The sequence below is a fragment of the Trichoderma virens genome (assembly GCF_000170995.1).
Source record: "Trichoderma virens Gv29-8 chromosome Unknown TRIVIscaffold_87, whole genome shotgun sequence".
Classification (NCBI taxonomy): Eukaryota; Fungi; Ascomycota; class Sordariomycetes; order Hypocreales; family Hypocreaceae; genus Trichoderma; species Trichoderma virens.
This window is the reverse complement of record NW_014013662.1, coordinates 195,916-210,849: the sequence shown is the minus strand read 5'-3', so window position 1 is coordinate 210,849 and position 14,934 is coordinate 195,916. Positions and strand designations below refer to the sequence as shown.

Genomic DNA, 14,934 nt, shown 5'->3' with positions numbered 1-14,934 from the left:
AAAAAATGAGTCAAAAGCATAAAAGCTAATGACACATAAAAGCCGCTCCGGGATCCGCTTCGGCCGGCCGCCACCGAAGCCGCAGGTGAGCCACGGAGGGTGCCTATAAGCGGGGATATGCATCAATCCGAGACATGTCGTATCAATCGTATATGCTGGATGATGAATCTCACGTTGCGGTGGTGAGTTGACGTGAGTTGGGCAGGATTGAGCATTGAATTGAACAAAACATTACATTTCAATGTCAATGGCATCAACTTGCGCTCACCATGTCCAGCACTAAAGTAGCAACCGTAACAATAGAGTCATCCCAGCCCTCTTCAGCTCCCATCGAGCTAGAGACTGTCGTCGATGAAGCTCAGCCCGGGCCGTCTTCCAATGCCACAGATCCAGAGACTGGAGGAGAGACGGCCGAGCCTCAGCCCCCTCTGCCAATCTTCAAGATTCTAGTCTCTGGATACTCATTCTTCTGTGCCGGCTTGGATTCAGCAACTCTCGGCCCGCTAGTGCCGCATATTCTCGACTCGTTTTCCATTGGCACAGGCCACATCGCCATCATGTAATTGAATCAGCCATCCATCTTCACCTCAATCAGATTTGATATATAAACCCTCATCTAACCAAATTCATTAGCTATGCCGCCATCTTCGCAGGCTGGCTCCTCGCCGCGCTCACAAATCCCTTCCTCGCAGCCCACCTCCACCTCGGCAAGCTCCTCTTCATCGGCGCAATCTTCCAAGTCTTTGCGCAATGTTTGCGTCCATGGGCCCCCTACTCTCTTTTCTTCGCAACCTTCTTCTTCCAGGCCCTTGGGATGGCCTTCCAGGACACGCACTCCAACACATATGTCAACGCTATCCGGGATTCGCATCGCTGGCTGAGCTTCATCCATGCCATGTATGCGCTTGGGGGCCTCGTCGGACCGCTTATCTCAACAGCTATTGCTTCCGCTGAGGAGGCTCACGAAGGTGGTTGGAGAATGGTGTATTATGTTACGATTGGGACTTCTGCTTTGAATTTAATCGCAGTTGCTCTGGCTTTTAGGGACACGCTCTTCCTGACGAAGTCCCAGTCCGCAGAGGCACAACGTGAGACGAGGCGAAACAAGGAAGCGTTGGAAGAAGTAGGACAACTGCTTAAACTAAAGAATGTCTGGCTTATGAGCGCCTTTTACTTTTTCCAGTCGGGTGCCTGGTCCACGTCTGGAGGTATGTTTTCTGCCTTCAACCCAGTTCATCGACTTTGTTCCCATCTTCCCATCTTCCCATCTTGCCACTCCTCCATCCACACCAAACCCGCCCTCACAAAACCCAAACCCCCTAACATATAACAAAACAGGCTGGGTCGTCGAATACCTCACCCAACACCGCCACGGCCAACTCTCCAAAGTCGGCTACGTCCCCACCGGCTTCTGGTGCGGCGTCGTCCTCGGCCGCACCCTCCTCGCAGAGCCCACGTTCCGCTTCGGCGAGCAGCGCATGATCCTGCTCTACAGCTTCGCCACCCTCGTCCTCCAGCTGCTCTTCTGGCTGCTTCCCAACCTCATCGCCAGCGCCACCGCGTACGCCCTCATGGGCTTCTTCTTCGGGCCCTACTTTGCTACGGGTATGAGGGTGTCGGCCAAGATTATCCCTCGAAAGGTTCAATCTACAGGGCTGGGTGAGTCTTTTTTCTAATTCTTCTCTTCCAAGTGAATAAGATTCATGTACAGTGCTCACAACTGACACAAATTAGGCCTCATCTTTGTACTGGCACAAGCTGGTGCCGCCATCTTCCCCTCGTTCACTGGCCTCATCGCAACCAGTGCCGGTGTTCAGGTTTTGCAGCCCATTGTTACAGCCTTGATTGTCGGAGGAGGCGTCTGTTGGTGGCTTCTTCCAAACGTCACCTTGAAGGAATGATTATACTCTGAGCAGGGAGATGTTTGGTGTATTATTTGTTGGATGTTTATTATACTTCGGGTGCAGGCGTGTATATCAATTTCTCAGATGAGATATTCTAGTTCTGTACAGACAGGCAGACAGCACGTCACAACTTATGCGATAATATATATCTTCATCACGGTATATTAGCAATGGTAAACTGGTATCACATGCTCAAAGTCCGGCCATAGTTTCTTTTCCCCTTCTCTTTTTATTTCATTTATTTCCATTGCTATGATGTATCCATTCAAAGAGGAGTGAGTACACCTACGTTGAATATCCATTGGTCTTGACCCAGTCTGCCACGTCCTGTCGGTCTCTCTCCAACCAGGAAATCTTGGACCGGATAGAGTCCTTGCTCTGTGCGAGCGACTGGTCGTAGCCGTTGTTGTTCTTGTCGCTGAAGAACTTCTCGACGCGGGCCAGCTGCTCTGACGTGGTGAAGCCAGATGTCAGCAGCGACACCATTGAGCCGAGCATGGGCAGGGTAGGTGGGTGTCGCTTGTAGAGCTCATCCCAGTTCTCCGTCAACCAAGTAAACAGGGCCTCGATACCCTCAGGGTGAGTGCGCAGTCCGGAAGCAGGCATGTAAATGTCCTGGTCCTTGACCTCACCGTTCAACAACAGGGCCAGGGTCCTCTTGATAAGTTCGGGTTCCTTGGCTCGGCCCAGAGATCGGAGACAGGTGTTGCGCTCATCGCTGTTGGTCGAAGAATGGTACAGATTCATGATCTGGTCATACTACGCGCGTACAATGTTAGCACAGCTCCATATCTATGCGTATCTCGTTGCCACTGGGAAAGGATGGGATAAAAAAAACTTACTTCTTCCTTGCCACCAAACTTGAGGGCAATTGCAAACACACTCTTGCGAATGTTGGGGTGAATAGCCGACTTATCACCAGCCATGAACTTGGTGAACATTTCCTTCGAAGAGGAAATGATCTTCTCGTCACCGCTCAAGCCAGCGCTGCCAAAGAGCGTGGCCTTGAACTGCTGCTCAACATGACCATCCGAATCGGAAAACTCCCATCCAAGTTGATGGGCCTTTGCGCTGACGAGCTCTCTCAAGAAGGCACGGACACCATCTCGAACAGCCTGGTCCTCAAATAGCCAGGCGGCTTGAATAGAACCAATCCGAGAGATGATTTCGTTCCACACGACAAACTCCGTCTCTGCGTCAAATCCCTTGAGGAGGTTAAGGACGCCAGATGTCTTTCCGTAACCGGAGCTGGCAAGCGCGGCAGCATCTGCAATCATGCCGGTTCTATCTTCGGTGGACAGAAGACCTTCCTTTGCGGCCTGGCCCAGCTTCTCCAGGCGGTTAGGGGTGTAAAGGGTTCGGTAGATTCCAGTGTGGTTAGCATTGAGCTTGAAGAAGTCGGTGCTGGGAAGCTTGAATTCTTGCTCTCGCTCTTTCAAGGCCACCGTCTCATCAATTCCCTCTCTAGTCTTGAGTCCCAAGAATACGGGGTACAGGGTCTTGTCTTCCTCGGGCTTCACGTCGCCAGTGCGGAGGAAGCGGTTCTGCTTAACATGGATAGCATTCTCGCCTTCCTTCTCGGTGACGGTGAGAACCGGGTATCCCACGCTCTTGGTCCACGCAGTCATGACCTCGTGTACGGGCTTACCGCTGACCTCGGCCAACGAGTCCCAAAGGTCGCTGGTCTGGGTGTTTCCATAGGCGTATTTGTTCAAGTACTTGCGGACACCTTCCAAGAAGGTATCCTCTCCAAGGTATGTGGAGATCATGCGGAGCACACAGGATCCCTTTGAGTAGGAAATGGCATCAAAGATTTGGTTGATCTCGTCAGCACGCTTGACGGGCACCTCAATCGGGTGGCTGCTTCGGAGGGCGTCGAGCGACAAGGCAGATTGCAAGTCATCGGTGACGTATGTTTGCCAAACGCGCCACTCTGGGTAAAAGATGTTGCAGGAATACCACGAAGCCCAGGTGGCGAATCCCTCGTTGAGCCAGAGACCCTCCCACCAGTCCATAGTGACCAAGTTGCCGAACCACTGGTGGGCCAGCTCATGCTGAACAACCTCGGCCACACGCTGCTTGGTGGCGGCGCCGCTGGCCTTTTCGTCCAGCATCAAATCGACAACTCGATAAGTGACCAGACCCCAGTTCTCCATGGCTCCCTGGGCGAAGTCGGGAATAGCGACTTGATCCATCTTGGGCAGGGGGAAGTCGACACCAAAGGCCTTTTCGTAGAATGCGAGAGTCTTGGCAGCGAGGTCGACAGAGAAGCGTCCGTGCTCGATATCCTGGCCAGGAGGAGCATACACTCGCACGGGGACTCGGAAGTCTCGCGACTCAATGTAGTTGAGCTCGCCGACGACAAAGGCAAGGAGATAGGTGGACATGAGAGGTGAGGGGTTGAAATGGACAGCCTTTCTGGTTCCACCGGTAATCTTGGACTGAACTTCAGTTTCAGAGGCAACATCCATGTTGCTCAAGCACGTCAAGTTCTTGTCAGCAATGAGCGTGACGGTAAACTTGGCCTTGAGAGCTGGCTCGTCAAAGCAGGGAAATGCTCTGCGGGCATCGGTGGCCTCAAACTGGGTGCTCGCCAGGATGCCCTCTGTGCCGTCCGGCCTCTTGTATGTCGAGCGGTAGAAACCCGCCATCTTATCGTTGAGCTGTCCGGTGAAGTCGATCTCCAGCTGCACCTTGGTATCCTTTTCGAGAGTGTGGGAGCCACCAAGGTCGAACTTGGTCACTTGGGTAGCTTCATCGTAGGTGATGGCAGGCGTGGCACTGTTGAGACGGCAGCCATAACTGTTAGCACATTCAATTGTCCTGGCGGCAAATGAAGGAAGCTGCGCAATGGCAGAATGACAAGCTTCTCACCTAACAGCCTGGCCACCAGAGGAGAGCTTTGCGCTGTGGATGTCCAGCTCCAGAGTGTGGAGGGAGATGGAGTTTGAGGTCTCGGCAACATCGAGGTCGATGACGACAGAGCCGCTGTACGTCAGCTTCTCAAAGTCGGGCTCGACAGTCAGGTGGTAATGGCGAGGCACCACGTTGGCAGGCAGCAGCTCACGACCCTGAACAGCGGCCGAGGCCGAGCCCTCGAGACCAGCTCTGGATCGACACATGGCGGAGCAGAAGCGAGCAGAGGAACGAGTCGGGGCAGCAGGAGGAGGAGGGCGTCGAGCAAGACGAAGGCGCGGGAACGACGACGATGGCGAGAGAGGAGAAGATGCTGATGCTGACGACGGAGCAGGGTAAGGAGAAGAAGAAGACAGGGAGGAGAAGGAAGACGAGCTGTAGAAGGGAAGTGAAAGTGAAGCAGAAGAAGAAGGAGGAGGAGAAGAGAGTGGCCTCTTGCAAAGAGAAGGCGGTGACGGTGTATAAGAAGGAGAAGCAGAAGCACGGCAGGCGACACACCAGCCCGAGGAGCTCCTGGTCCTGGACCTGGAGAGCCCCTCCAGCTTAAATGGCGGGGTCGGCCTGAGTGCCAGTGCCAGTGAGAGTGAGTGGTGGGGGGACCTTTTGGCGGCCCGGAGAGGCTGCAGCCACCCCATGCTGTGCTGTCAGGCTGAGGGCTATAGTGGAGGGTTCCAGTTCCAGCAGTTGCGGCGCGAACACAGCACTGGGCGGCGAATTGACGCTATTCAGTGTGCTCAACAGTGGTCTTTTATTGACACCCTGATATTGAAGCTCCGAGCTCAACAGCAGCGACGTCACGTTTGCAGACGCGGTTGCGCACGGCTATGCATGCGAACAGCAGCTCACGCATGGCATCCATTCATGGCCCGAAAACTTCAGTCCGCCGCCGAGGTTTACCCACTTGCCCACGTCGCAAAAGATCCAATGGACCGGTGGGGCAGCCCGGCAAACAGGCCACTTTCGCCGTGTCAGGGGACGGGACTTTTGCCCTTGCTCCTAGAGCAATACGCAAAGGGGAAAGGTGCAACATGAGGCTGACAGCCTTTATTTCAACTATGAGTACAGTACACAGGTTACATAAGGTGTTATGTGGATATACTCGTACAGTATAGGAGTATAGGAATGTATTTGGTGTTTGGATGACAGTTGATGTATCCAAGGTGATTAAGGCAGTGTTAGGTACATAAAAGCATCCATTCCTCCCAGACCCAACCAAAGCCCATTTTTACAAAAGAAATGCATATATCCAGACCTTGATCAGTATTTCAATCTCAATCTCAAGATGACGCCCAAATAATGCAAAAAATTAGTTCAAAAATGTGGTGAAAACATTGCAGCAACACCACTAGAGCTCCCTCCCAACGCTAACAATTTATGCCGCCAAACAAGAAACCAACCCACAATGTGCGCTCTGTCGGTGTGTACCTATTATAAATCGAAATATTAAGAATCAAATGGGAGGCTCCGTGTTAGGAGATTCAAAGTTGTTGAGAGGCGTGGTATAAGCAGACTCAGTGCAATAAGATTCCGGAGTCCCATACAGCGTGGAACCCGTATGGTCACTACCGTCCCCGCCTGTGCCAAGCAAAACTGATGCAGCAGGTGTTGCAACAGTATAATCCCCCAGAGCACAATGACTCTCTGGAGAAGCATTCCCCTCCGGAGATGTGTAATATGCAGGAGCGGTACGAGAGGGAGGCGTATCATATGCTACCCGAGGATTCTGGTAGCTCTCGGATCTTGCATGGCTTCCCGGGGAGGTATATGAGGCGAGAGTAGCATAAGTCGAGGGCGCATCAAATGGCACAGCAGCTTCAATCGCCGCAGAAGAGCCATGAGAGTCCAGTGGGCTATACAGCTTAGCATCATTAAATCCCGTCCAAGGAGGGTGTTGTGTAGGAGTCTGGTAAGTTGTAATATCCGTAAGAGTGGCAGGAATAGGTGTAGAGGATATTCCAGTATTTGGCTCGGGATTGAGGGTAGATGTAGCTGTAATATACTCGGAAGATGCGGACGGGCCATGTGTCGAAAGGCACGCGGGATTAACAAAAACTGGCGCCGCTGTCCTATAATAGGTCGCAGATGAGACGGTAGTATAGACTGCAACATTGTTTAAAGATGTATCAACAGTGTTGGCCGGCAGCGCATAAATGGCATGGTCAGTCGGTCCAGGCGCAACGTAATAAGATGTCGTCGCCACATAATTCGACGATCCTGATATAACATGGCCTGAAGACGGAGTTACAACAAAATCCGGAGATACAGCGGGAGCATAATCTGGCGGTGCAATAGGAATTTGCCCAGGTGGTATAAATCCAACATGAGTGGGTGTAGCTGCAGGCAAATACTGGGTTGTAATCCCATCATCATACCTGGGAGGCGTAGATAAAGAGTAGTGTAACGATGCAGAAGAAATGCAGTCCGTGGATGCAGCTCCGGTATTGGTGGGTATTATAGGCATCGTGGGCCCCGCATAGTCGAATGAAGCGGCTATAACTGAGAGGTTGTCTTGTGAAGAGGTAATCATCTGGTGTTCAGATGGTATATGTGGCTCCGCCCATCCAGCATATCCTCCAGGCACCATAGCCGCATCGCTACTGTAATTCGAAACCACAAGTGAGGTATCAAGAGCGGATTGCGGTTGAATCTCATAACTAGATGTCTGATCCGGAATCTCGGCAGCCGAGAATAATCCTGGGCCTAAATAATCGTCAGGATCCATATACTGAACACTCATCAGTGCACCGCCACCAGAGGTTCGATCTGGTGCATCTGATAAAACCGGCTGCGCGTCGTCGTGATTGAGGCCACTATCAATCCCCAGTGAAGCCAAGTATTCCTTTGGTGTCTTGCGAAATAAGTGTCTAGCAATTCTCTGAACCATTCTAAATCCTAGTTTGGCAGAGTCTGAAAGGAAGTAGAGCTTCCTCTGGAGCACCAGAGCAGTCTTAATAGTGCGGTAAACATCGTCCCGGCGAGGAAGTGTATTAGTTTTATCATTGAGCACCATGTTGCTCAGCACGGTTGCGGCATCAACAAGAGAAAAGATGATGAAGTGGAATCGCCCGTCCCGAAAGGTGAGAAATTTAAGCCAGTTATCCAGGACTTGCACTAAGTGCAACGTCAAATCAACAGCAATCCTTCGGAGCTCTAGCTCCTCCTCGGAAGACTTGTCGTTGTAAGGCAGCGCCATATGTGGGCGGAATGGGTTAAGGACCATCATATATCCCATGGTGTAATTGTAGTGGCGGTGATACTCGATCCAAGCCTGCCTCTTGTCGTTTGACGTGTCCGGGTCGACCAACGCAAATATGGGAGGGAAATTCAGCATCCATTCGTCAATCATGTCTTTGTATTCCATGATCTCACTGCGCGTTTGGACTTGAGATGGGGATGGGAAGCGCCCAGCCAATCTGTGGATCAGATCCGATTGCATGTTCATGTGCATCAGGGGAGAAAACTCCCCGTCCCGTTCCAACGTCAGCGACGGGCGTTTCCCACTGCACGCGCTGTGATCGATCATCGTTTTTCGGCAAAGTCCGGAAGCTATTTGCCTGGAAAGACATCAGCCATAAGTCTCGCTTACAGGCGATATGAGGGTAAAGCGAGACAAGGCTCCTAAAATGTCAATGGGTATGAGGGGGCACTCACCAGTCCCACGAATCTATTACACACCAAGCTCTCCGCCGTATTTCGAGCTCAAAGTTCGGCACACCACTTACATCTTGCTCTGTATCGAATCCTGTCACAAGTCAAAAGAAGAAACAAGGTTAGCAAAAATTAACGCAATGACTAAATTACGTGATAAGACGGCATACCGAGTACTTGGGCTTCGCGAACAGCTGTATAGAAAACATGACAAGCCTCAGCAAACATGGCCTCGGCCTTGTACCAATATGTTGAATGCAACATCCACAAGACATTGTTCTTGTGGTGACGATCAGCAGGCATGGAGCTATAGAGATATCGCGCTGAATAATGGAAAGACTCGGTAAGTTCCTGGCAGCTGGCACCGAGCATTTTCTCAAGTTTCTTCTGTATATCGATGGGCAAATGCTGGCAGGCGCACGCGCATATCATCAATAGCAAGCAAGTCCAGGGAACTGGTAACGGCTTATTGGCGTCCTTTTTTTTCCACCAACGGTTGTACTCGCGGCCAAAGTCGGTTCTGTGAATCATGCCATAGTGCGGGTTTACGTTTTGGAAAAAGCTCAGGGCGAGTGCATCTATGAATGGGCAATGACAATTTCTAGTTAGCCGAGGCAAAGAGCCAAGGTCGGCAACTCAAGGAGCAGACATACCTATGTGGCCTCGGTTTTCTGGAATAAGGTCGAGTGCATGACGGAGTTCGGGGGATTCGGCAGCCGATATGTAGTACTGATGGTTGCGTGGAGGGTCGTGTTCTTCCATCTAGAAACGAGAATTTACGTGTAAGTATGCCATTTTTCTTCATCAGCAAATCCGGTAGTTCAAGGAGCGGCGATACCTCTGCATCCAAGGAAGGCAGCGTAAGGTCGTCGTCACCAGACAGCCCAGGTAAAAGACGATCTGAGCTCTCTGAGCCCACAGCGGCACTATTCTGTCCAAGGGAATCAACGTTGCCACTGGCAATGTTATTGTTGGAGCTATCGTTGCAACTAGGGTGGTTTTCGCAGTCGGAGTCGTCACTGCTATCACGACGTCGCTTTCTGCTTGGTCCCTTGCCTTTTGCCCCAACCCCGACGGCCGTGCTACTGGAAGCTGCAGCATTCTCCTGGGATCGTTGACTTGCTATTTTCGACGGCTTTTCTATGTATTTGCAAAGCCGTTCGGCTCCCCGGCTTTGGCAATGTATACAAGGGTATATCCGATTGCACTGGGTTGCAAAAAGATCAGCATCTCCAGAACTGCCCGGTGGGCCAATGCGGCGTCTTGATTAGCGGCGTACTTTTTGCTTCCTCCTTTGGCATTCGGAGCACGCATGCTTGAACCGCTCGAGGGTGCTGGACTGATTTGTAGTCGCAGCTGTTCCTCCAGGGTTCGATGAGGCTCCCCTTCCTGGCTGTCCCATGTGCATTGGTGATGTAACAGGATGATGAAGATGGTGAAGAAGAAGAAAGGGAGCCGATATGCGAGGTTAAAGATGCAAAACTAAAGTCGAAAATCAGAGGAGAATGAGAGAGAGAGAAGAGAGGGGAACGAGTGCCAGAATTGACGATAACGACAACTTTTTGTTGCTTCCAGCTGCCAAGGCGACGATCCAACGGTGCAGAAGGCCGAGCTGCTGCCATCTCAAAACGGCAGAGAGAGACAACCGCCTTTGTGGGGCTGAGAGCTTGACCTTGCCCAAGCTTTCCAAAAGGGAATCGCGCCATCACGTGAATCATTAGCGGCGATTTCCCAGTGGATCTGAGACCTTTTGATTGGCTATGAGGAGCCCCAGTTGGCCTAGTGGCCGTTAGGTGCCCCCAGGCGGTGGATCTTGGATTCGCAGATGGATTTTAGCGCATGTGCGCAGGGGGGGAGCCGCACTGTATACAGTACATGTACTCCGTACTCGCACGAGATCCAGGAACCGGGGATGCAATGCCAGAACAATAAGGGTGAGGGCATCTCACACTGCGGCCCCCGTACAAGTATTTGGTCTCCATCGCTCGAAATGACGAGGATTGTCTCGAGTCATGGACTGAGATGCGCCGAGGCATCTGCTGTAGGTCACGTACTCGTACCTCGAGAAACCCTCTGACGCTAGAATCCCTAGGCACTCAACCTTACTTCAATAGAAAGAACTCCATCTCGCAGCGTCTCCAGATACAGTACTAGACCTACTAGTAGTAGTCTGCAGAGCTATTGAGGCGTGTCTCTCACACAAGGTACGAGGCACATGCCAATAGACGAGACAGGGGATCGACTGTCAGCGCTCCAAGGCGTCCAGAAGGCGTCCAAGACACCAGACCTTGGCAAGCCCATCTGTCTCACTCGATTCCGTCCACACAAGCAACAACGCCAGATCCCAACCCTTGCCAAGTATACAGTAGAAATGACACCCCTGCTCTCAGCCGCAGCCACTCCGGCACCATCGGTTTGTTTGTTTCTTTGCATTGTTGGCCATGCCCACGCTAAATCCCTTACCCGGGCGGGAGGGTCACAACGGTTAGATTGAGATTGGCGATGCTTGCCGCTGCGGTATCGTGAACCTCGGCATCCCATAGTACGGCACTTGCGCGTCTGTGTACTAGTTACATAGGAGGAACTGGTTTAGGTGCCCATCTACTACAAGAGCTTTAATCTGTGTTTCCGGTTCGTACGCGTACAGCTACTAATCGTACCTACATGTGCGTACCTTACGATGTACCTCTATATCAACATCATGTACCCCGGTTTTTTGACAACGGCTGGCCAGGGATCAATCAGGCTGGGTACATGTACCTACCCGAATTCTCCTGATTCCAAGGCATCCCAACACGGGTCATACGACATATTAACCGCTTCATTTTAATCTGCGCTGCGGTGCTGGTGGCACTGACCACTCGGCAGTTGTGGCTGTCACTCTTGCGGAGGCCGGGGGGGTTGTGTGAAGCTGGTGAAAACAACGTCAACTTTTTGAAACAGGAGCACCAAATCACGAGGAACTTGACTTGGCCAATGGTGAAGCTCTCGTCGACGCTTTCCTTTTTTTCCCAGCCTCACTTTAGAGCAGCATCCCTGTCTGGACTGCAGTAGTCTGTTTGCAGGGTTTCACATTGAGACCGGACAGCCTTTCAACATCATGCCATCGGCTGTCAAAGAGAAAGAAAACCTGGATCCGAAATGATGGGCAGTCGCCGATTCGTCAACTAATCAAAGTATGTCTCATTACATATTACAACTTGTAATATATTATCTCAGCGCTTCCATGGTTGACCGCCCCATTCCGCATTTGCAAATGGCTGCATCCTGCGTGCATATTCGCATCTCGCATACGCATGGATCCATTACTCCGAAAATAGCCAGCCCGGGTCTATCACTGAGCCTGGAGCCGTCATGGCCTCTAGTTCGGGGGCCAAAAGCACATCCCTAAGCGTCACGTCGAAGCCATCACTAGCAGACATGGGCGGCCACTCTAGTGTTGCATCCGGTCGCACATCATCCCGCTCCTGGACTTGTTCTTGTCCCTGACCCTGGACTTGTTCCTCAGATGGCGCCTGGATATTGCCCAGGTCGATAATCAAGGTTACTTCCAGGTCATTGATCATCGGGCGTGGCACTTTGGTTGCTCCCTGTTGCTTTTCTTGGCCCATAGGTTCCGGCTGCGACCCCTGGTGCTGTTTCTTGTGGTTTTTCACATCTCCGAGAGAGAGCAAGACATTGGCTAGCGCGTTGAGTGCCATTTGGGGGATGGCGAAACCTTCTGTCCCAGTTGCCTGCTTGAAGAACTCTTCAGTCTGCCTGGCGTAGAACATGAGTGCCAACACCTCCTCGTTCACAAACTCTGACAGACACCCCCGCTGATTGTATACTGACTTCCATACTGTGATAATCTCTTGCAGTGCATAAAGAGCCCGGATACTTGTGACAGTGGGACAGCGACGATACGTTGCAATGTCAAAGAGTACCAGGGTATCCAGAGCTGAATGGCTAGACTGTATGAGAGACATAATAGCTCGGATGTAGGCCATATCCCTAGCAGCTGCCAAGACCGGTGGCTGCTTCTCTGTGTGTGGTGCTGACCGTGTTGGATTGCATGTGACGGCCAGCTCGTACAGCTTGATGCGACAGTAGAAGAAATGCATCCGCAGTGGGCCTATCATGTGTGTCGTCGTTAGCTAGAAGAAGCAAGCCGCTCCAGGCAGTGAAGCCCCTTACCGTTCAGCACGGGTTGAGCAGCATCTCTCCATCCGCCAAAGTGGCTTTCTAGTGACGATACAGTATGCTGATCGACAGGACTTGCAGCCTCAGCCCCAGGCGGCGTCAATGATGCCTTGATTCTCAATGTTTCAACCCCTTCTGCTATCATTTGCAGCCGCACCCATGCAACCAATCGCTTGTCATTGTCATTCACACTGTTCCTGTCAAAGGCGTCCAAACACTTCCGCATGCTTTCAGTCCAAATTATGGACATGGGTCGACGAAGGCTGACGGCGGCGCTATGTTCGAGTCAGCAATCCTCCCAAGTCGGCCCGTCGAAGCGAGCAAACAAAGCAAAGGAAAGGAGAAAGATGCAATAATTCGCTTACATTGACATGGTCAGGTAGGCAGCGAATGACGTTCGCCATTCAGCGGCGGTATGCTCCACGGGCAAAATCTCCTCCCTCCACGGCCAGAGGCCCAGCTCACGCACCATTAGGCCAGCAACCTGGATCCATGTGTAAAAATTCAACTGTCTCATATCGTCGGGTGTATCGTACCACTCGGCCATCACCAGGATGGCCTGGACCAGCTCAACAGACTTGTTCCCGCGGACCATGACTTGTTCTGATAGGTCGCCTCGTAATTTGAAATGAAGCTTTCGAAACAGGCCTGGATCGGATGCCCTGCATGCAGCAGTGATAGCGGCGAGAAGTAACGTAGGCTGGTGCCTTCTTAGCCAGCCAAAGGTTTCTTGACTGGAAAAAGCCACGATTGGATGCTGAGGAAGAACATTGTTGACGAAGTCGTCGAATAGAGCTATGGCGGTGCCTATTGACAGGAATCCCGAGGCAAGCAGCGTCTCCAACGGCGACTGCAAGTGGTAATTTTCCACCAGTTTTCCTTCTTGTTCTTGAGGCAACCACTTTCTGTCTTCAACTAGTGCTGCCGCCTCGCTAGCATAGGCACCATTGACAGGTTGAGGTGGCAGCGGCTGCGACTGCGCAATTCTGCTGGATCTGGTCTGTGCTATACCATTGTCGTACTGTCTCAATCTTTGTGAATCTATTGCGGCCTGTAATTCCGCCAAACGCTGCTCTAGAACTGTGACGCGAGTGTCGGTGCGTTTCCGCCTTTGCCTGGGCGCGACTGTCTTGAAAACGCATTCGTTATTGGTTTTCAAGCAGCGCTTACACTTGTTATGCTCGGCAAACGTATCCAACGAGCAACGAAGCTTGGATGTACGGCATGAAAGGCAAGCAGTCTTTTGCATCTTGAAATGATGAGTATTCGTGTTTCCCAAGGAAAATTTAGAATCCGTGTATCAACTCTCGGGGTGTTAAAAGACAGGTTGCCTCCGCCGCCGAAGTCTCTCAGGAACCGCCTGGCTGTACCACCAATCATCTCAAGCGTCCAAGATCCGCACACGACCCTGGATCCGAGCTGCCCCTATGCTGGTATATCGAACAGAGAGGTTTTCCCGGGGTATGAGTGTCCGGATGGTCCAGAGAAGCTAAATTTCGTGTGACTAACTGGGTTTGGCAAATGATCCATATCAGGGTCGCGTCGTGGTGTACGGGATTCTGCAGTCTATGGTGGACTCCAGCTCGGTGTCAATGCCACCGGGTTGTCCGTTGATCAAATCGGTTCCCGCAAAATCGCATCTCCTCCGAATAATAATCTTGATGGGGATGATGCTATGAGACAAATTGAGAGAAGCTTTCATGTTTTGTATACTCCTGTATATCCGATTGATGTCGGATATAGGCATCGAAGGCAGCGAAAAGTGAGCCCAGCATTATCGATATGGCGTCGACGCGGACATCTCGCTCTTCCGGCGAGAATTTCTTAACCAATAAGAGAAAGCCGCAATGGATCATTTCGGCGCTAAATTGCCTGACAGGAATCTTTCGGTATCCGCCTGTAAGCACCGTAAAACTTGGCCCCAGAATTTTAATCGAGAGCTCCCACATTCGTGAAACCCTATGGCCCAGCTTTTACTGGACGTTTTAATGGCAGCCTTTGTTTGTCTTCTGCAGATATCAGAATGAGCACGTCATCTTTGTTCACTACCTACCTATGATCCTTTGAATGTGGATAGACAACGTGGTCATAGATCAGCACAGTGATGTTTGTACCCCCACCCGCCTCTCCCCAACGGACAGATATTGAATGGATATCAGCTCTATATAGAACAGTAGATTTGGTAGTCATGGATCTCAGGTCTAGATACTTAGGCCCGTGCTAACAGTCGCGCTGACCGCTTAGTCCAAGTCATTTTCCCGCTTAGTAAGGTGTTGCGGTTGAT

The 14,934-nt window shown here is 51.6% G+C and overlaps 4 protein-coding genes across 4 annotated transcripts; 1 reads left to right on the top strand and 3 right to left on the bottom strand.

Annotated features, from left to right (window-relative positions):
- Nucleotides 1–269: 269 nt before the first annotated feature.
- On the top strand, nt 270–1,901 carry TRIVIDRAFT_159968 (uncharacterized protein; the record flags this gene model as incomplete). The annotated part of the gene is made up of 4 exons (XM_014096615.1): nt 270–559; nt 634–1,208; nt 1,339–1,659; nt 1,735–1,901. 4 exons carry the CDS (start codon nt 270–272, stop codon nt 1,899–1,901), a joined length of 1,353 nt encoding a protein of 450 aa, XP_013952090.1.
- A 288-nt stretch (nt 1,902–2,189) lies between these two features.
- On the bottom strand, nt 2,190–5,026 carry TRIVIDRAFT_57823 (uncharacterized protein; the record flags this gene model as incomplete). The annotated part of the gene is made up of 3 exons (XM_014096614.1): nt 2,190–2,663; nt 2,747–4,685; nt 4,779–5,026. 3 exons carry the CDS (start codon nt 5,024–5,026, stop codon nt 2,190–2,192), a joined length of 2,661 nt encoding a protein of 886 aa, XP_013952089.1.
- Nucleotides 5,027–7,683: 2,657 nt separating this feature from the next.
- On the bottom strand, nt 7,684–9,870 carry TRIVIDRAFT_159892 (uncharacterized protein; the record flags this gene model as incomplete). Its single annotated transcript, XM_014096613.1, has 6 exons — nt 7,684–8,374; nt 8,472–8,537; nt 8,614–9,069; nt 9,239–9,457; nt 9,602–9,675; nt 9,748–9,870. Coding segments are annotated over 6 exons (1,629 nt in total), but the record flags the coding sequence as incomplete, so codon positions are not given.
- A 1,903-nt stretch (nt 9,871–11,773) lies between these two features.
- Nucleotides 11,774–13,899, bottom strand: TRIVIDRAFT_204829 (uncharacterized protein; the record flags this gene model as incomplete). Its single annotated transcript, XM_014096612.1, has 4 exons — nt 11,774–12,582; nt 12,645–12,925; nt 13,016–13,775; nt 13,821–13,899. The coding sequence occupies 4 exons, from the start codon at nt 13,897–13,899 to the stop codon at nt 11,774–11,776; spliced, it is 1,929 nt and encodes a 642-aa protein (XP_013952087.1).
- Between the last annotated feature and the right edge of the window lie 1,035 nt (nt 13,900–14,934).